This window comes from Balaenoptera acutorostrata, chromosome 14, assembly GCF_949987535.1.
Source record: "Balaenoptera acutorostrata chromosome 14, mBalAcu1.1, whole genome shotgun sequence".
Classification (NCBI taxonomy): Eukaryota; Metazoa; Chordata; class Mammalia; order Artiodactyla; family Balaenopteridae; genus Balaenoptera; species Balaenoptera acutorostrata.
This window is the reverse complement of record NC_080077.1, coordinates 35,255,730-35,278,327: the sequence shown is the minus strand read 5'-3', so window position 1 is coordinate 35,278,327 and position 22,598 is coordinate 35,255,730. Positions and strand designations below refer to the sequence as shown.

Below are 22,598 nucleotides of genomic sequence, written 5' to 3'. Positions count from 1 at the left end.
AAAGTAGCTGAACATACAGAAATACAATATCCCTTTTTAAAAAGATTAACAAAATAGGTTAATAGGTAAACTTTATAGTTTCAGAGTCCAGGAAAACATATTTTTTGAAATGTCACCAAAATTGCAAACATTCTGTTTTTTGGTTTGGGTTTTATTTATTTATTTTTTTGAAAAGGGATACTGCATCTTTAACACATGTAAAGTCATATATCACCCATTTTCTACTTACAGGTAGTAGGAGTAAGAATAGTAGCTCCTCCTGGCAAGCAAATCACAGACAGTGGAAAAAGAGAAGCAATGGTGAATGAAAAGCGTGACTCTGTCACATTCAATAAAGCAGAAAAATGTGCGTTAAAAAATAAAATAAAATAAAATAAAATTCATGTTTTTTTGGTTTGTATTTCAATTTGCTCATGCATTGGTTAGATATCTTTTGCCATGCAATTAAACAGATATGCAATAGAAAATAAAATATAAAATACATAATTTGGAAAAAATAACATGCTGACTTTTTTATAGCCAAAAAAATTGAAAAATTAAATGGATTGTGTATTTTCAACATGCAGTTAAGCGTAATATCATCCATTACCATCTAAATGTCATGACAGATGGAACAGCTGTGTATAGAACTTCTACACTAAATTGACTATTTTTTTTTTAGATACAAAACATAAAGATCTATTAGGTTAATATAGAATATATGCAGAATGACACCTAAATTTCTATAAATAAGTCATTATATCTTATTAATACACAGGTACATAAATATATTATGTGAATATACATATGCACCATACACTATATATGCACAAAGATATTTCTACAGTAGATGTATGTGACCATGATATCACACACAAACATTTACTGTACTGAAGCATAATTTCAAATTTATGTTTGGAATTATTAATGTATTCATGCTGCAAATTTAAAATAATACATAACCAATGAAAAAATGGCATACATTTGGAAATAATTCAACAGTGATTAAATTAAAATGACATTGCGTTTTGAAAGATGCAATATCCCTTTTCTTAGCCTAAAAACTTACTTTATATATACCCTTAGCTGTAGAATTTTACTAAATTAAATTCCAAACCATTTCTTTATACAACAACCAAAAATACACAGATTTTTTTTTCAACATGAGAAATATACCTACGTATACTATTCCCAGTGAGGGATAAAGTTTTGAAAAACTTAACAATTTCCCACAAAAATAAAGATCCTAAGGGGCTAAAATAATTTGCTTTTCCATTATTTTTACTATAAATTTGTGTATTAGTATATAATGTAGGGAAACTACATTATATACTAAAATTGTTAACTTTGATATTAACCAATTCTGTTATATATCTATGCTTTTGTGTATGTATAATAAACATATTTGTGATTGTCATACACAATATATGTGTGACACACTACATACAACTAAAAGTCATTACAAAGTTTCTTAGGTAAGTAAGGGATTCTTAGTTATATTATACACTAGAAGGTAATATATCTAAACATGTAACTTCATCTATCTATAAAATTGCAACTTTTCTAGTCCTAGAGGTAGTGATGAGGAAGAGAAACAAAAGCCCTAGCATACTTTCTAGTAGAAGACAATCAATTAAAGCATAATTATGAAAACTCAAACATTAAACATTTTAATAGAAAGGCTCATTTATCCAACCATTTAAAATATGAACCAGAAAAAGAATTTGATGCATTAGGCAATTTTAGAGAGTTGTCAGAGCATTTTACCCACACAAAAAAAATCATGCTTAGAGATTGTTTTGGTGTACTTTAGAAAATTTATGTTTCAGTTTTTTGGTTATTTTTAAAACAGACGGCCACAGATAAGAAATGTTATAATAATAAGTAAGTGTTTTCAAATAATTAACCAATAAAATCAGTAAGTTTAACCCAATTCTAACTGAGTGAAGACATAACCAGAGGCCATTTTTATGTTTTCATATCCAATCTGAAGTGGCTGAGATAATTTTAACTCTAAAGCAAAGTTTAATTAACTCTCTAAACTGTTTAGTTTAACTCTCCAAATATAAATTTAAACTAAATAGAAACATAAGATCTGAAAGTTATATTCAAAGATTTTATTGATCTTGATTGGCAAATTTGTGTTAGTAAAATACTTAAATCTTCCTGTCTCAAATATGATGTATTTTCCAACCACAGAGGTAGACAACAGCAAAAAGAGAAAGCACTATTGGGGAAAGCACGTATGTAGCTAATTTAACACAAAACACTACAATGCATACCTAATGTTTCTAATGCAGATGTGTCTTCTCCAACATATATATCTCCAGGGGATAATTGTAAAGAGGCAATACATTAAAATAAACTCTCATGGAATCATTAAACATGTAGTATGAGTCTTATCTATATTATTAATGATTTATTTTGAGTACAAAATAACAATCAAAATAGTACATTATATGATTTAATATAATGTAAGCAACATCTTTTATTACATTCAATATAATTAATGAATGACAAACACTTCTATACACCAAAGTATTTTAGGACTATACTCTGTAAAGATTTGTTTTTAAATCCTTCCAAATTTTAATATTATTTAAAACATACGATTGGAAAGATTGGAGAGTTGTATTAATTTCTAAAACAATGCCTTACAGATAATGACACTTTATGGAATAGGAAAAAGTTCAAGTTATAAAAACTGTATTCTTTGAAATGTTTTCTGGTAGAAATATACCTTAATCTCCCAAATAGAATTCAATTTAAATTCCTGTAGGTCTTAATATCTTCATATAATTCCAGAAGATGGCGATATTGGTTGATATAGTATAAAAGACTAATGCTCAATTTAAAAAAATTGACTCTTCATATTAAAGTGCTGAAATATTTAGTCAGTGAATATAAATATACAATTTTGTAAAATAATGCCCATATTCTTCTTATCTTATTTGTAGCCAACATTTAGAAAAACAGAGTAAGAGTACAAAATAATTCATAGACCATAACCCAAATATCATAATAAACTCTTATTTTGCCATTCGCAATACATAATGCTTCAAAACATAAGATACGTTAATAACTCAAGTGTTCGAGGAATTTAAATTCATACATTAATTTCAAGGTTAAATTGACAAAAAGTATATTTTATATCCAAAATTAAACTGCAAATAACCAATAAGAATTTATTTACAAAGCATAAGAAATAGACCCAGATGCTGGCAACATTGTTAAAATTCAATTCTTGTTGTTTGTTCTAATTTAAAAACACTCAGGGAACAAAAAAAGTGCATCAAAACTAGTGACAGTGACATATGGTAAGTGAGTGGGACAGAACAAAATCAGGTCTTACCTCTTTTTTACAATTAATATGACAACTAGGAGCAAAAGGATGAACACCAAAATCCCAGCACTAATTCCTGCTATTTTCACCACTCTGTCTGTCTGCTTGGCTGGGTCTGGAATCACTTCTGGTTCTTCTGTTGCTGCTGCTAAATGAATCAAAAAAATAAGTTACTGAAAGCAGCTAATTATCACAGAAAGGAAAATTATTCCCAGCTAAAGATTACTACCAAAAGACAATTTATTTTATTTGAATAAAGATAACTCAAAAATATAAATACAGTAGCATGCTAAACTCCAGCATGAGAGACTTACGGTAAAGGGAAACTTTTGAAGAGAGATTTTGTTAATATAAAAAAATAAAAACTTAGAAATAACTATCAAAGGGAATGGTGAACTGTTTTTCTCCAAGTATCCTTAAAAGTAAGAACACAGGAGTTTTAGCAAATAGTACAGTGGAAAGAGACAGGGTCAAGTTTAGAGATTCATTCTTTTATCACTTCATTGAATAATCACTTCACTAAAATGCAAGGTGTTGTGCTTGGGCTTTAAAAGCAGTGTCAAGGGCATTTGTCTGGGACACAAAGGGTTAGGTTAAATAAATGCCTAGTCTAAGTGCTGGAGGTGTGAGTTTATGATGTGGTGGGATAGGGAGGGTGGGAAGGAGGGAGATGCAAAAGGGAAGAGATATGGGAACATATGTATATGTATAACTCATTCACTTTGTTATAAAGCAGAAACTAACACACCATTGTAAAGCAATTATACTCCAATAAAGATGTTAATAAATAAATAAATAAATATTAAAAAAAAAAGATTTGAAATAAACAGTTGGTTTGGAGGAAGACAAGAATAAGCAAAGGAAAACAGATTCATTAAGGAATATTTCACATTCTCTTAACAAATAAAAGCCAGGTAATAAACTTGGGAAACAGAACTTTGAGAAGATGAAAATTTTTTTTTTTAATTCTTTGTAATCGTCTCACTTTCTTTCTTTCTCAAAGCCACCACCATCCTCCACATACATACACAATTAATATTATAAATCCTACTCAATTTACAAGCTCCAGTAACCCTTGGAAGACATCTTCCTTTTACCTCATTTGCCGTGAAAACTGGCAAGGAAAGCATTATTATCTACATTTTACAGATTAAAAAACCTGAGGCTTAGAGATATAGGACAGATTAGAAATTGCTCAAGAACAGAGACAAAAATCTAACATATCTTCTGTCTTCTAAAGCAGCATTTCTCAATGTTTCCAGATCCATGGCCCCTCTTGCCAAGAATCTGTGTGACAGAGGACAGGTGATTCTTAGAATTAGGCACATTTGGGAAACTGTCTTAAAGTAGCCATCAGTGTCAAGAGATGATAGCTGAATGAACAAACAAAAGGATCCCTAAATCTAACCTCAGACCTTCCTAATGGATAATTTGATAATTCCCTTTTTAAATTAACCATTTTTCTACATACCAGTCCTTTCTTCTTTAGCTTCTCTCTCTTGGCTTCTTTACCCCCAACCTCTGCTTTCACCCCCAGTTCTGCACATTTAAATATCCACTTCAGTTTTCCAACCAGCCACAGTTTCCTCCCAAAGGGGATGGACACAAGGTCGTTAACTTTTAATTTTTCCAAGTAGGAAATTAAAAAGAACTAATATATCTAATATCAGTGTCATTTCATAAAATGGCGATTTAAAGGTAAACCAGTAGGAAACATAGTTTGAAGAAAAGTGTTAGGGAGAACACAGTTAACTTTGGAAAATAATTCACTATAACTGTCTTAATTTATCTATTTCAATTGGATAGGATAAAATCCCCATGGACCAGTATTTGGTAACTATAATTCTCAAGAAAGAAAAGCAAGCCTTCAGTTTGTTTCTTCTGGTAAGCAAGGGAGTTTTCCTTTCTGACTTGACACTTCCCATTACATCCAGGCTTCAGGGAATTTCCAATCTCAAATAGAGGTAGTTCAATGCTTACCACATTTCAAACTACATATTATGTTTCAGTTCATCAAAACATGCATTAAATATAATGGAGATCTCTTCTTTCCCAAGAGCAACTTTAGAAATACATACGTATATCAGTGTGTGTGTATGTATAAATGTATGTGTGTATTTATGTATGTATACATATATATTCAATAAAAACAGGGGGAGTATATTTCAAAGTTGGATATAAAGCTAAAAAGAGTATATTTATTGTTTGTAATTCTCAAATTGGATTGGTTTGACACAGTTACTGCTTGAAATAGGGAGACAATGATGTAGAAATCTCTAGAAAAAACTTTAGGGCATGCAACGAATCATCATTATTCACTACTTAAAGCTTACGCTCATAAGTTTCTGTGCTACATGTGGCTTTCAAAGGGCAATGATAATGATCCCTTCGTGATTTTCTGACTTAACTCACAGAATTAAACTTTCTGAAAGTCTTTGTAAGATTATTTCTTGTTCAGTGAGGTAAATATATTTTTAATATAACATTTTAATTCAATTAAACACATGCTATTATAGAATAACTTTACAAAGATATTATGCTGTAAGTAGCATATGTTATATTTCATAAGAATCTTCAGAACTGCTAAGCTCCACCAGAAGCAGACAACCCTCACAATATACACAGGTGCAAAATGGACTATCATCACGAAGTACGAATATCCAGCCTTAATACTAACTGTGATTAATTATTATATAAAAAAAGTGACATGTAGGTGATGGCTAAACAATTTCAAATACAGAAGATGAAGAATTTTTTAAAAGTCTCATTAAATAATATAGATTTGCTAATAAATTAATCTAAACATATTTCCAGAAAAGAAAAGCCAAATCTAAAAGTAAATTTCTGACTAAGGATACTGATAACCTTGCAGGTGTATTCAGGGTGCAAAGTAGTGAAACATTTATAATCTATTATGTAAAACAGTGTTACTACTATAAAGTCATAGAATATATGTACTTGTAAAACAATGGACTTCAATTAATATTTACCAAGTGGTTAAGAAAGAAAAAAACACCAAGTTCATTCATTTGAGTTGGGTAAGATTGCTAGTTTGTCATGATTACAACTCTGGTGCAAAAGAGTTATTCGTCAATGCTTCAAATCATTATAAATCTTGAGCATTGAAGGCTAATCAAATTCTCCAGGAACATATGATTTGGTGGTTGTTTTCCCTTGATTGTGAATCCTCCTCAAAGTCTTTAGCTATGAGTTATTATTATTATTACTAACAGCATTTTTATTAAATGTCTGTATAAATTTATTACATTAGATACCTTAATCACATGTATTTCTCCCAGTTCTTGCCCTGCTAAACCAAGGAACATAAATATCCTATTTAAAATCATTCAACCTTAGAAGATTCATTAATGGAAACACAAGCACTAGCCCCTAAGTGAGCATTTTCTATTTTCTTCAAAGAGAGCAAAAAGCTATTATAGTGACTGCACCCCTGAGCCCCGTTTATAATTTATGCACGTACACAAAGGCAATGTGGAGCACCTTTTTCAGAAATGCTTTCCTTTGCCATAAATCTTTACCTTTTTTATCTGCCAAAGAATATTCAAAGAATCCCCAGTGTTCTGAAGCCTAGAGCAGCATAATTTTTTGGACAGTGGGAAAAAAACTAAGGCAGTATTTTATTTTTATGGAGCAAATTTATGAGATGCATTTTTTGGGCAAAAATAATTAAAGCAACTTTATAAATTGTGTCCTTGCTCCCACTACTTAAAAAGAATTTACCTAAAAAATTTAGGTAAAAGGTTTAGGTAAAAAATATACAAATACCTAAAAATACATAAATTTAATTAAAAATTAAAATTACACAATAGCTGCAATCATACAAATGCAATCCATCTTCATGATGGATATTAGAGATAGAAGCCTCTAAGTACAATATATTAGGTGATCTCACAGCGGCTTTAGAGACACCATCGTCCTGTAAATTCTGCATATTCTCCAGGTATTTCACTAATGCTTTCTTTTCTCTTCAGTTATAATTCTGAAAAATTGTTCACACTCACTTTCCAATCATTACTTAAAATCCTATAATCAGGCTTATGTCTACCAATGCCACCAACCCACCATCACCACCATCTCTAATGACTTACTGGTTACTGAGTTCAATGTACAACTTTTCTTATTTCATGCAACCTCTAGATAGCATCTGACATTGCTATCCACTCTTTCTGTGAAACAGTCCTTTCCTAGGGCTTCCATTACTTGGCCATCTCCCAGTTTTCCTATGACTAGCTTTTCCTTTCCAGGTCTCCTTTGTGAGTCCCTCCCTTGTTTCCCTTAAAACTGGGTGCTGCTTTGAGTTCCTCAGCGACAACTTGAACCTCTTGATACAGTTTTCCATGCTTTCTGGCTTGGTAATTTCATCCACTTCTGTCACTTCAGTTGCCATCCATGCTGGTCACTCTCAAATCAATACACAGTAGTCACCCCTTAACCAGTTTCACCTTCCATAGTTCCAGTTACCTGTGGTAAACTGTGGTCCAAAAATATTAAATGGAAAATTCCAGAAATAAACACTTCATAAGTTTTAACTTGCATACTGTTCTGAGTAGCATGATGAAATCTCGCACCATCCCAATCCTTCCCACCCAGGATCCCCAACCATCACATCATCTGCTCCTGACATCCAACCATCGACTTCCTCATGGCTCCATGATTCAGGATCACCTGAAGCAGATGATCCTACTTCTGATACATCGTTAGAAGGTCAATAGTAGCCTAACACTAGGACACAATGCTTATGTCATTTACCTCACTTCATCTCATCAGGTAGGCATTTTATCATCTCACATCACTGCAAGAAGAAGGGTACATACAATAAGATATTTTGAGAGAGAGAGAGAGAGATACCATATTCACATATCTCTAACTAAGGCCTCCAACCTGAACTCCTGACCCATATAGTCATCTGATTCTTGTTATATGTCTGCACCTCAATGTAGGAAAGTCACCTTCAACACACTATATCCAAATCTGAACTCATAATCTTACCCTCACACCGGTTCTTCCCCTAGTGTCACCTTTCAGAAAATGACACAACTTTCTACACAGTGTTCAAGCCAGAAACCTGAGCATCATTCTTGCATCCTCCTCTCCTTACCTCTAGGATTAACATATAATTTATCATCCAAACTGGAATGCTTTTGAAAGTAAAGGGGGATACTCTTAATAATTATGACAGGACAAAAGGCAAAAACTAGAATTGTCCTGGGCAAACTGGCATGTATGATCACTTGACTTTTTTTCCTCATACAATTAGTTTCAAAGTACTACTACTTCCTAAATATCTCCTGTCTCTACTTTTTCCATCCCCACTGCTACTACCTTAACTCTGGTCAACATCATCCTTCACCCAAATTATACAGCTGCCACCGGTCTTATCTCCCTGACTGCATTCTCTAAGCCTAATCCACATCAAAACCAACATTGCAGCACATAGTCTTTCTAAGACTGTACCATGTCACTCCACTAATTAGAACCCTCCAACGGCTTCCCACTGCTGTTAAAATAAAGTTCATTAAAGCAGGGACCATGTTTATTTTGCTTACCATTGTATTTCCAGTAGGACCTGGAAAGGAGCAACAGTACAAAGTATTGGTTGAATAAATGAAAGAATAAAACTAAACCTGTCTATGGTTGATTGTAGTGGCATAAAGAAAATCTGTTGTCTTTTTTAAAAAACACAAGGATATATTTGACCAGACATATATCTTGTTTTTTGGGGTGTTGGCATAAGACGAACTTGGTACATACATTTCTAAATTGTCTCTAGAAATTTCGACCCCTTCTGCTAGCCATTCCTTCACAAGGCTAACCTTTTCTACCATCTGCCACATCTACCACCAAACCCAAGTGCAGGGAAATTCCAGCATCATGCGAAGTACAGGAGATTTGATATCAGCAAGACTCTATTTTAATTCTGAGTTCCTTCTCTTATTTGCTGTGTGGCAATAGCAAGTTAGCATCTCTTAGAGTTAATCTCATCAAAAAGTAAAAATAATAACAGTGCCTATGTTATATAGCTTTTAGAAATAGTAAGTGACATAATGACAGGAAATATTTTTTATAAACTGAAACACTTGTAGTGGAAAGCAGAAGTAGATGCTGCTGCCCTGGGTAGAGATGGCCTGGATGTTAGCCCTTTGGGTCCATCATATAAAAATTAAAAATTATGAATAGGGGAACTGACATTACTGAAAAAGTTTTTAAAAAATCTTAGCAGTCTATTGTATAAATATATAATGATGAGTTTTGTAAAGTGCATGTTATTAATTAAATAGTCTGCCGCAGTGGATGTCTAAGCCTTAAGGGCATCTTGAAGCATGCATTATTTAACTCAGTGATTCTTTGAAGTCACTTGCTTCATCATGTCATATGATCTTATGAAAATTGTCTTAGATTATTGAATAAAACACAGGGTCTATCAGAGTTTTATATTAGTGAAAAGGGAAAACAGCTATATGTCACACATTTTCTTTAAACAATAACTAGAATATAATTTTTGTTCTTGTTTAGTAAAGATATGGGTATTATCTGAAAATTTCTGAGGTGGAAAATAACAGTGCAGAAGTCTATGGAGGCTTTAAACAACTATGAAATTAAAGTATAGATTAATATTACAAATATTTAAACTTAATTTCACACTGCTTAAGGCAACTTTTTGTAGTCTTCGATTCTCTAAATTTGTTTTTAAAACCATAGTTCAAAATGTTATATAAAATCCTGAAGAAATAATAGAAATACTTTTTGAAAAAGCAAAAGAAATAAGTATCACATTTCAAGAATGTACTTAAGGGCTTCCCTGGTGGCGCAGTGGCTGAGAATCTGCCTGCCAATGCAGGGGACACGGGTTCGAGCCCTGGTCTGGGAGGATCCCACATGCCGCGGAGCAACCGGGCCCGTGTGCCACAATTGCTGAGCCTGCGGGTCTGGAGCCTGTGCTCCGCAACAAGAGAGGCCGCGACAGTGAGAGGCCGGCGCACCGCGATGAAGAGTGGCCCCCGCTTGCCACAACTAGAGAAAGCCCTCGCACAGAAACGAAGACCCAACATAGCCATAAATAAATAAAGATAAATAATAAATTGCCATATCTTAAAAAAAAAAAAAATTAAAAAAAAAAAAAAAAAAAAAAAAAGAATGTACTTAAAAGTCAAAAACCATGTAAAATATTATTTTTTATTTCACGGTAATTTAATGAAGGGCAAATATTTAATTTTACATATGGATTTTCCATTAAGCTTCCCCTTTCAATTTATTTAATTGGGTAAAGTAGAGACTTAGTGTGCTCTCTTACTTCTTAAACACAGTGGAGTCTGTCTACTAAGTTATCTCTGACATCTGTCCTTAATTCTCCATTCCATCTTCTCACTGCCTCAGATCAAGACCCAGTCATCCTGCTTTTTCACTAAGGCTTTCTGCTTCCCATGTAGGCCTCCTCAGATTTATCCTCTCTATTGCCACCAAAAGGAGTTTTCTAAGATGCAAATGTGATTAAATGACCCCTTTAACTGCTTTCCATTCAAGAGGAATGGCAAAAGTTCTCGGTATGGCATATAAGGCCTTTCAATATGAGGCTCTAATCAACCTTTTCAATCTCATCTACTGGCAATTACTTTAGGGCAGGGGCCACCAACCCACCCGGGCCGCCCAGCAGCAGGTGATCTGCGGGCGAGGGAGTGAAGCTTCAACTGCTGCTCCCCATTGCTTGCATTACCTCTTAAACCAACCCCTCACCCCACCCCGTCCATGGAAAAATTGTATCCCACAAAACCAGTCCCTAGTGCCACAAAGGTTGGGGACCACTGCTTTAGGGTATCTTACAACCCAAATCAGTTAAAAGCATCAGCCATTCCCCAAATACTGAAATACTCCTCCATCTATTCCAGGGTTTGGCAAACTGTTCTCCCTTGGATTGCATCCAGCAGATTTTGACTGCAACTATTATATGATTGCAAATATTCCACCTTACAAGATAATGCCAAATTGTTACTGATTTAACATACCCACAGCAGTGTATATAAACTCTGTTTAAATTACATCTTAAAACTTTGTATTATCAGACTTTTGTAATTTTTGCCAATTTAGTGCTAGAAAATGATATCTAATACGCATTTGATTACTAAAATCATCTTTGAGATACTTATTTGAAATATTTATACGTACTTCTTTTCTGAAATGCTTGGTGTACAACTTTGACCCATTTTTTCCATTTGGGTTTCATCTTTTTCTTATCTGTTTATAGTAATACTTTATGTGTGGATACTAATCCTTTGTCAGTTATAAGTGTTGCAAATACCTTCTAGTGGGTGACATTTGTTTCACTTTAAATATAGTATCTTGATGAATAGCAGTTCTTAATTTTAGTGAAGTCAAATATATTAATCATTTATTTGAATTCGTAAAAACAATCTCTTCTTTTTTCTCTAAAAGTTTTAAAACTGTGTATTTCATATTTAACCCTGGCTCTATCTGGAATTGCTTTCTGAGTATAATATACAGTAGGAAGGTATTTCAGGCCCCTCCCCCTCACATAAATATCCAGTTATCTGTGGACAAGTTTTCAATTGATCCAATGATCTACAAAACCACTTCTGTCCTATATCCAAATTATATAAATGGAGGAATTCAGTTTCCAGATTTTCCATGATTTCCCAAGAGGCAATATTCTGTACTGACATAACATGGTTTTAAGTACTGTAGCTCCATAGTGTGTTATAATATATGATGGGCATGTTTCCATGCCTAGTCCTCTTCCTCTGAAGTATCTTGACTGGTCTTTATGTTTTGCCACAGGTAACTTCTTCAGATTAAAGTCCAGCTGATAAATGATCCCTTCACTTCTGTTAAAGCTGCTGTCGTAGTAGTCCAGCCACAGCCAAAGACTTATTTTTCAATTCGAACAATTGTGCTTCTCTTCCTAAAAGTTCCATTTGGTTCTTTGCAAATGGTTCTTTGTTTAGCAACTCCTGATAGTATCTTGCTAATCTTTATGATTTCCACTTTTGTTTCTTTAAATATTTTGTACACGGCTCTTAGTGCTTTTGTATTCTGTACCTGACAATCCTAACCCCTGCAGTCCTTTGGGAATTAAGATCTGTTTTTTCTGCTATCCCTCACAGTGAATTACTTTCATGAATGCTTGGGGACCTTTGATTGTGAGTTAATTGCTTTATGATAGTCTGTGAGAATCCTGCAGACCTAAATTGATCATGCTTTCATCTAAAAAAGAGAACTTGTTTCAGCTTCTGCCAGTACCCATGAGGTGACACAGGGCTCGGACCATCTCTGCACCCCTCAAAAGTACCAGCTCTATATTTTTGTTATAAGAAAACAATTGATCTGGGTTTCAGTCCCAGCTCTCCAACTCACTAGCTGGGTAATCTTGAGTAAGTTATTTAACCATGGCATTCCTAAGTTTTCTTATCAGTAAAATAGAAATGATAAAGATACCTAGGTTCTAGGTCGATGGAAAGATGGCATGTGCTAAAATACATAAAGTCTTTAGGACAATACTTGGTACATAAGGTCTCAGTAAGTGTAATAATTAAATAAAACATAATTAAATTCAGATGAAACTCTTTTACCAAATCTAGATTTTTGAACCATAGCTAATACATGTTCAAATAAACAGCATCAAACGGAGAGAAGTCTAATTTCTAAAAATACAGAGTTATTAACATTACTCTTTATCACATCCCATATTTGTTGAATACCTCAGGGGTACAAAAGACTGTATTAGGCTAAAAACCAGAAAGATGAACAAATAATCTTCTTTTAGAGAGTATATAATCTAGAAGCAAAATGATAAGTACTTAAATAATTGTACTTATTAGCAGAATATGCCAAGTACTAAAAAGAGGAACAACCAGGGGTCCTGAATAGGGGCATAAAACTGTATCTGGTTTGTTGACATCCTAAAACATTTCTTAGAATTATTCCACATCAAAGTCCAACTCTGATTTTTAGATAAGGAAAAAACTCAGAAGAGGTGAATGGCTTTTTCATGGTCACAGTATTAGTTATTGACACAATTAAAAATATAGTTCATGCTTCCTGACTCCTATCTAGCACTTTCACTTGGGAGAAATGTGATTAGCCACCTATTTTAGGAATATTTTTTGCCACTGTGAACTCAAAGAGAGAGCGAGAGAGTGAGAGAAAGAGATCAGAGAGGTTATCAACTTCAATCACTACCTAAACATAAAGGAGTAAAGTTGGAGAGATAAAAATACAAATAAATTGGCAGTCAAACCAAATCCTTTCTAGAAAAAATCAGTCATGAGTAGATAGATGGATGAATGGAATCTTAAATCCAAGAAGAAGGCATGGTTTTCCTTCCTTTCATTAATAAATGAATTAACTGTTGTCCCTGGCATGTACCTGGCACAATTCTAAGCTCCGAAGATTCACCACTGAACAAGACAGAGAATATCTCTGCTCTCATGCAGTTTACATCCCTGTGTTGTGAAGCAGATGAGACGCAAGTAAACAAGCATCATCTGATAGTGGGAAGTTCTACACTGAGAATTAAAATAGGGGATGAGGCAGAAGACCATGGTGACCTCTTTAGATTCAAAGGTGAGGGATGATTTCTCTGAACAAAACTTGGAGGTAGATAGTGTGGCTTTTTACTGAGAAAAGGAAGAGGGTACCATATCAGTAGCAAAATGTTTTGAATGCCTTTTCTCTGTACTAGGTATTAAAGGGGGTTCAAAGATTATAGAGCTGTCTACCTGATTTAAAAAAAAAGGTTTTTTTTTAAACCTCAAGTAATACAGGTGATCAAAGAATAACAATAGAGTGAATTAAAATTAACTTGGGGAAGTAAAAAAATAAGAAGACAAATAATATAATGCTATGACCCTGGGGAATAATGAGCTGGCCAACATTTATGCCAAAGGTACAGGAAGTGGAAAGGAAAGTGTAAATGGTAAGGAGCTACACTTTCCACATACTAATTATTACATGTAGGACATCCAAGTAGTAGTGGCCTATTAAGAATAAAGTAGATTGAGCTGAAGATTACTGAGAAATAAGAGGAATAAATTAAAACAAACAACGCTGGATCATGTATCCAACGCACAGTGTTTATAAAAGTAGGCTACAGAACAACTAAACCTGAACCTTAAAGTGAAATGTTTATAAAGTGATAATGTAGATATCTGGTGTTGTCGGGGGAAGAAAGCTTCATGGTAATGTCAGTGATTTTTTTTTTCTCCTATAAACTACAAGATCAGGAAAGTCTCTTCTTCAGGGAAAAATCTGGAATATTAAAATCCAGGCACTGCATTTAATTAAAAGGCAAATGCACTTGACATTTTTGTTGGCACAGAACTCAGAATGCCAGATCTGGGCCAGTCATCCCAATATGTAATTTAGAGCACAAACAGGAAACACACACATGCACGCGCACACACACACACACACACACTTGAATGTAATATAATTTGAAATAATAGAGAAAGAAACAGAAACCAAAGAAAACCTTTATTAGTGCTCAAATGTGGATGTTATAAGGATGTGATGTAGTCTAAAATAAATATGACCTACCTTTAACCTATTTCCATTTTCATTATTTGTAAAATGGTGTTAAGATTAGCTGCTTTTTGGCTGCTTTTAGTTATGAATCCCACTTTCATTTTCAGCAGGTCATTTTCCACCAAGCCTTGGAAAATTCATTAATCTGGCATATCTCAGGAGAGCATGCAACGTGGTTTAAATCATATTAATAGAGGTTGCAGTGCAATTTTCACAGGTGTTTATTTACTAAATTATAGCCTGCCTTAATACTGTACAGAGGAGCCAGATTAAAAAGTGATTTTATTTGAGTTCCAACTTTTCTAAGATAATTGAGTATAAAGTCTAAATTATTAATAAATGTTTTAGAACTTGAGATTGGTTTTAATCCTAAAATATCTTTTGGCTGTGAGTGAACAGTTAGGAGGCGCATTTTTAAATGGTTCTTGATGGTCTAAAGTTATCTAAGCCCTGGCTATATTTCACAATTTCTACTTCTCAAAATATCTAGCAAACACTTAAATCCAAGATACTTTAATCAATTACATTTTGTACACTTCTAGATAATAAGCCTTTTTTTTTTTTACACTCAAAGCCCTCCCCTTGTCTAAATAGGACCCTTTCAATAGAAAATTTCTATCTCCTCAATGAAGGCTTCCTCTGTTCTTCAATCTCACCCTCTTCTGAATTTCTATGCCCTTATAGATTCTGTTTCTTACCTGTACTGTAAATCACAGCCTAATAGAGGTAGGGTGGAGTTTTGGGAGGAGCAAGGTTAACATTCACTGATTATATGAACTCGGGGGAAATTAGACATCTTCTCTGAATATCAGTTTCTTTTATGAAATGGGGCAATAATACTCTTTCATACATATTCTAAGGAGTAAATGAGATAATCTTAAAGAAAGTTCATCAAGGTTTGTTTCCTGTGTGTTTTCCATATCTTTTCTTCTTTGAGGGCATACACCAGCATCTCTCTCTCTCTCTAGCAAATAGTAGGGATTCAGGAAATACTTGATCTCCAAATCCCTCATAATGAGTTAGAGATTTAACCACGACACTGTTTGGGAGATAGAGTTTTATAGTGTAAATGCAAATAGGCTACCTAACCTTTTTGCCTATTATTTTAAAAGGTATGTATTTGGTATAAATTCATTCTCAGAAGAAGAATGCCCATCAGTGGTGGCTTCAGCTCTCCCATACCCTGAGAAATATCCTCTTTTCCTTTATCCTTTATCCTCGCTTTATATTCCACTGTGACTAATTTTTAAACCACGGTGGGTTTTTTGTTTTGTTTGTTTTGTCTTTTTGCCTGTTTGCCATCCCAACTGTTGGTCCCTTACTTTTCTTCCCTTAAGATCTCATTCTCAGAGCTCTCGAACAAGTGGCCTCATTTTTCTTTGACCTTTAGTATATTTGCTTTTTCAATTACCTCCAAGCTCACTGAATCCACTGCTCACATACTTCTTCCACTTTCTGTTTTGAATTCCTTAAAGCTGGTTTCTAAGTACCTCACTCCAAATGAGTCCTGCTACTGTCAAGGACTCCTAGCTTATGGGCAAAAAGAAAAATGTCATTTATTCTGAAGAGATCTCTGAGGCACTGTCCCCCAGTATCACCAGATCCCACAGCTGGGTTCCCAGTCCTCAATACTCGCTGGCAGATCTGCTCTTCTTGGACAATGCTGATCAACAACTCTTCCATTAACCTCAATGTGAACTTGCTCTTTTTTATGGGCTTATCTGAGCCTTAGATTTTATAAGCATATTTCTTTTTCAGTCCCCCCAACCTAATACGTTTTTATATTTTGGGGATATAGAAAGCCAAACGTTTCAAAGGAAAATTGTGCTCTTCTACAAAGTTTATACACACTTGGTAGATGATGTGCTGGATCCTGTCTAACCTTAAGTACTGGAGATCACTACATAAACCAACATGCTCTGACACAGAGATAAGACACTTACTTCATAAAATCCCATCCTCAATACACTGTTCTTCTTTAAGAATACTGAACTTCTCTTACCCGTAGCGAACTCAATAGTGGGATTAGCAGAAGCCAGGAAAAGGGCAACAGAGGTAAAGCAAAGATTAAAATCTGAACAACGAAGTATAATTTGAGGAACTGTGATCATTAAAGATAGTCAATAAATTATTAATAATAACATCATGTGCATATTAACAATTATTCCAAGATTCTTAACTGAAGATTGATTTCTAATTGCCTTGACAAAGAACAAGGTGAAATTACAAGCAAAAAATCAGGTAAAATCATAGGCTCTACTCTGTTTTTCTTATTGGTTTTTGCAGCATAATAATTCCTTCAATTTTGCAAGAATAAAGATTAGTGTCTGTTTTAACTCTTTCATTTCCTTCTTTCAACTTCTTTTCCTTTCATTTCCTCTAGATAAGGTTCACTTGGTTTGCTCCACATCTCTTTTCCATATCATATTAGATCTGCGAGATGTCTCCAACAGCTTAGTCTTGAGTCTGCAGAAAACAAGAGCAGTAGTGTGTGTGCATGTGTGTGTGTGTGCCTCACACAAGCTCTCCACTCTCACCTGCACACCCATGTTGCACCTGTGATTTCCAAGCTGCATTTATAAGGTGTGAACTGGCAAAATTCCACCCACTACTCTTTCATCAGAAGTGGACAGAGAATCAAAAGGAATTCAATCCAAATCGACACAAGACGGCTGGCCCCATCCCTCTCTGGTAGCAAAATGAATGAGCCTTCACAAGGAGTGTGAATTCGCTTGTGAACAGGCAGTTCTCAGGTAGCACAAACTTTTTGCTCAGTCATGGACATGTTTACCTGCTACCAATGGATAGTGGGAATGAGTAGGTCTGATTATTCTAAATGATGAGCCCCAAAACATGCTGATAGGAGACAAATTCAATCCTGGGTTTCAACTGTGCTGTGTTCGAAAAAAATATTCTTCTCTTTGCAAGGTATCCTTATATCACAGGGGATTTCATAAAAGGAACCAACCATGACACAACTCTCCCTGGAAAGGAAACTGCACTGGAATTAGGTTCCTCCAGTCATATCATAATCCACCTGAATTCACCTTCTCAACATCCTCTAACCTGCTTCATAGACCTGAAGAAATAGAACATCTGGCTAATGACTGAGGGCTCCATTTTGTAGCAGGAAAGAAGGATGCCAAGTGTGACACATTCTTCTGTGGGCACATTTGATGGTTTCTAAAAGAAGGAGTGAGAGTCTGAAGACTCTCAGAGTAGCTTTAAGAAGGAAAGAATGGAGAAGGAAGGAGAGGTGTCCTTAAAGGAAACCTCTTGTGGAAGGTCTAAGTATAGAAGCATGCTTCTCACTGATGGTAAAGGAACTAAGTATACTTAAGTCAGCTATAATTCCCCTATGTATCCCTTCTTCACCATTACAGTCTTCCTTCAGGACAAGACCTTGAATAACCATGTTGCTTGCAGTTTGAACCATTTAATCTAGTGGAACAAAATGGGGTGGTACATGGGTGGGAAGGGATGGGCCTGATTTGCTCCATTTCCTCGGATCTGGAAAGCCAGTTGGCTTTTAAAATGGATCAGCAAACTATGATCTTATAAATCCTCTTGTTTTCCAGTAACATTTTTAAAGAAAAAGACAAGATTAATGATTCCCTTTTATGTTTGCAATACAATAAATGTATAAATTTAGTATCAAGTTTTAAAAAGTGTTATTTTAATAGGGTATGAAGCTAGAATTACATTTTAACTAATCTCTGAAAACTACTAGAATTTATCAGAGAATTTACAGGCAATTTTACGCAGCACACCATGGTAAGAATAAACATATTTTACTGCTCTGCATAGCTAAGTGAAGAGACCCACCTCTGCACAGGAACAGAGAGGGTGCCCAGCTATACTAGTGTTCCAGTTAAGAACTGAGACAGAGGCAGGGAGCTTCTATCAGAGATCAGTGGTTACCACTCACTTGGGAATCTGTATGACTTAAACGTGTATACTGAAACCAGTACCCCTCTTTAGAGAGGACCAGACAACCTCAGACCCATTCATCTGTTCTGTAGCCCTTCCCTACTAACTTCTTATTGGTTCCATCTCTCTGGAGAACTCTGAGTAATACACTACCATTCATATTATTTCCAGCACTGAATTTGCCCCCAGCATGTTTGAACGTTCTATATTTTGCTATGGTTTACTATTAAAACTCTTCTGGGAAGTATTCTTTTCAAAAATATGATAAAAACAAAGAAACAATCACTTCTCAAGTAGTATATTTTAAAATAGAACCATTTAATCTCTTATTTTTGCAATCAGAGAACACCTCTAGGGCAATCAGATAATTCAGAGATTTTAGTCTCTGTCCATCCATATTTTTGTTTTCAAAACAGGCATTGAACCTACTCATGAAGTTCAAAGCTACTTAAATATTCCAAGTCATAACAGTAACTCAATCCTTTAAATACATAACATTTTAAGCCATATGAACACACTAAAATATTTCTTTGTAACAGCTGTGTAAACATCTGGATAAATCATATCCTATCATGTCACCATGTACTTTAGCAACTGAAAGTCGATTCTAAGCACATGACCACAACTACTTGCAATGTAACAGATGATGTTCTCAATATAAGACTATGTTGCTATGGCATCAGCAAACCACAATCTTATGAATCCTCTTGTCTACCCAGTACATTTTTTAAGGGAAAAGAAAATATTAATGGTTACTGTTATATGTTTGCATTTACAATAAATATAAATTCAGTAGCAGGAATGGAAATTAATAATTTAATAGTTTTGTAGTACATAAAATTAGAACTACATTTGAACTGATCTATGATAATTCCCAGAATTTACCAGTAGACTTTGCAGTACTGCCACTACATTTTTGCAGGTCATTAGCATGTATCAATAAAATGAATATGAAAGAATAAAATGTAACAGCAATATTTACCTTTTCAAGGAAGGCCACACAGTGCTAGTTTATTTTGCAGTACAACAAGCATATCTCTGACGTATATGGAATAAATTCTACAAAGCTAAAGGAATTTACCAGCCCTTTTAAATTACATTATCTCAAGCTATTTCCAAGTCCCCAACAAACATTGAAACAGAGTTTTGTATTCTGGGTATGTGAACTTGGCTAACAACAAAGATTTGCATAAGACATTCTTTCCCTATGAGGCCAAGTTTTGTTTTTCTTCATTAGTTTCTATAAATTCTTATTCCAAAGTCTCTGATTCAGACAGATTGTTTTCTCCAACTCTTGTAATATCAAAGTTATCTAAGCTGAACCTCAAAGGAGACAAGATATTCTTATAAATCTTTGCTAAATTGTCCTACCTTATAGAGAAAGACTACATAAACACATTTAAATAAAGATGAATATCAATGGTTTGTAGTTTAGAAAACACTGGTTATATCCTTGCTCAAAAAAGATAAAATGCCGACTAAACAGCTACACCTAAGAGAAAAGTTCATAAAATAATTTTCTATCTACATATTCGCTTCCAATGTTCTCTGTAACAAATTTACCACAACTTAGTGGCTTAAGACAACACCCATTTATTCTCTTACAGTTCTGGGGATCAGAGGTCCAAAAGCAGTATAACTGGGCCAAAATCAAAGTATTGGCCTGTTTATGCTCCCTCCAAAGGCTCTAGGAGAGAAGACCATCCTTGGCTCCTCCAGCTTTGGCGGCTGTTAGCATCACATCACTCCAACCTCTGTCTCTGTGGTCATGTTGTCTTCTTTTCTGGGTGTCAAGTTTTCTTTTGCCTCTTTCTTATAATATACACATGATTGGATTAGGGCCCATCCAGTTAATACAGGATAATCTCTTGTCAAGATCCTTAACTTAATTATATCTGCAGATATTCTTTTTCCTTATGAGGTAACATTTATAGGTTCCAGAGATCAGGACCTGATAGTTTTAGGTGGCCATTATTCAGCCTATTAAAATCTGTATGCTTTCTAATGTGTTTTAAAGAATATTTTTCAAGATAAACGTGGTAGGTAATCAAGAGAATCCCAAAGGAAAGAAATCAAAGTGATGGTGCTGAGTGGCAGGGAACAGAGAAGACAAAGATGACAATTTGCCACCTTTGACAGTGCTTGTCGCAGGTCTGCTTCTCTTCATTCCCACTGTTTAGTTATTTGTTTTTTTTGCTAACAGAACCTCTCCTCATTCTGCACATACTCACACACACAGTAGCTACAGAAGGGCCTGTGATGTGCTTCAAAACTTTATTATTCTATGTGTACATGTACCAAAATGGTCCTTCCTTTAAATCAGGTAAGATAACACAATGCAGTCATAATAGCTGTTTCTCAAGAGCTGAAGGGCTATATTTGGAAAAGGTATGAGAATCATTCATATACTCCAACCTTATTTTCACAAAGCCCTTAATATAATGAAAGGAGTCCAATACCCTAATTCCTCTCGTTTCTTCACATGTTCTAAACTCATTGCATCTCCAGCTGCGGTCCTGCTCTATCCCTTTGCTGCAAGTCCAATCTCCTTTGTTCCTTCAATGTCTATCTCAAATCCATCTTTTCCATGACGCTTCCACCACTTGCTCTGGTAACAAGTTACCACTTTATATATGAAAATCTCATGGTCTTTTTTTAAAAAAAATCTTTTTAAAATTAGAATCTCACTTAACGGTCTTTTAAAAAAAGGTCTGGATTATTCCTTGTTTCATACTTCATTAAATATACATACATTTTCCCCATTACACTGTGAGCTTCTTAAAGGCAAGGACTGTCTTACTCATATGGATCTATCCATCCATATGTTGCTAAAGAGACGTTCACATGGCTGAGGTTCAATAACTGTTCAATTAATTAAGCTTGTTCTCTACTTTGGGCAAAGTAGTTCTGACTATATGACTTTGCTTCCCCAGTCAAATTATAAAGGAGAAAGATGATCTTTTCTTAGTAAAAAGGATAGTTACTATAAGACACATAATATATATTTCTTAAGGATTTGAATGACTAAAGAGGGGCAAGATTTATAATTGAAATTGGTTATTTTAAATAGCTACCCAGAATAAAAATTATTGTTTCAAAGAAGAGAAATAACTGTTAAAGGACTACATTATAGCATATGCTTTAGTCTTTCAAATGATATCATTTCTCTGGGGAAAAAAATCTCTTTCAAAGTGTACGTTCAAATAATATGTACTATCAAAGAGTACATACATCATTTTTGAAATTTCAAAATATAGGAGATCATAGACAAATTTATTTTATCCAAGCCAAGAAGTATAGAGTCTTTATTTGTTCAACAAATACTTGAATACTTTTACATGCCAGGTGCTGGATAGATGCTGGGGATGTATCAGCCCGTAAGAGTTAGAACCTATCTTTTTAGCTTAAAGGGGAAAAGACAGTATACAACTAACTGTGATAAATCTTCCGACATAAAAGATAGGGTATTATGAGAAGATTCTAATCTAGTTTGGGGAATAAGAAAAGGATAATTATACTGAGGCTTCAAGGGTGTGTGCCAGTGAGACAAAGATGTTGAATGCATAGATACTGCTGTCATAGGGCTGTAACTATGCAGAGAGGTCAGAGATAAGAGAAATAGGTTTACGAGCATCCTACTATAGAATGTTAGTATACTGTAGTATAGTGACTGCAGCCACACGAAAATCTTGTAGCAAGAGTACAAGGAAGAGGGCCCAGATCCAAGCCCTGAGTAGGGGTTAAAAACAAAGGTAACAGGGTGGGTAAACATTTCAGACAGGTTCAAAGG

At 34.5% G+C, this 22,598-nt stretch overlaps 1 protein-coding gene across 5 annotated transcripts in view; it reads right to left on the bottom strand.

The window, feature by feature from the left end:
* PTPRK (protein tyrosine phosphatase receptor type K) overlaps window positions 1–22,598 on the bottom strand; it is a 562,741-nt gene that overhangs the window by 39,872 nt on the left and 500,271 nt on the right. For 3 of the 5 annotated variants that reach the window (XM_057527724.1, XM_007190825.2, XM_057527727.1), the window contains exon 14: window positions 3,332–3,470. In XM_057527724.1, the coding sequence (XP_057383707.1) occupies window positions 3,332–3,470 (139 nt within the window). The remainder of the gene's footprint in view (window positions 1–3,331; window positions 3,471–22,598) is intronic. The other 2 variants (XM_057527725.1, XM_007190826.2) reach the window with 1 other exon arrangement.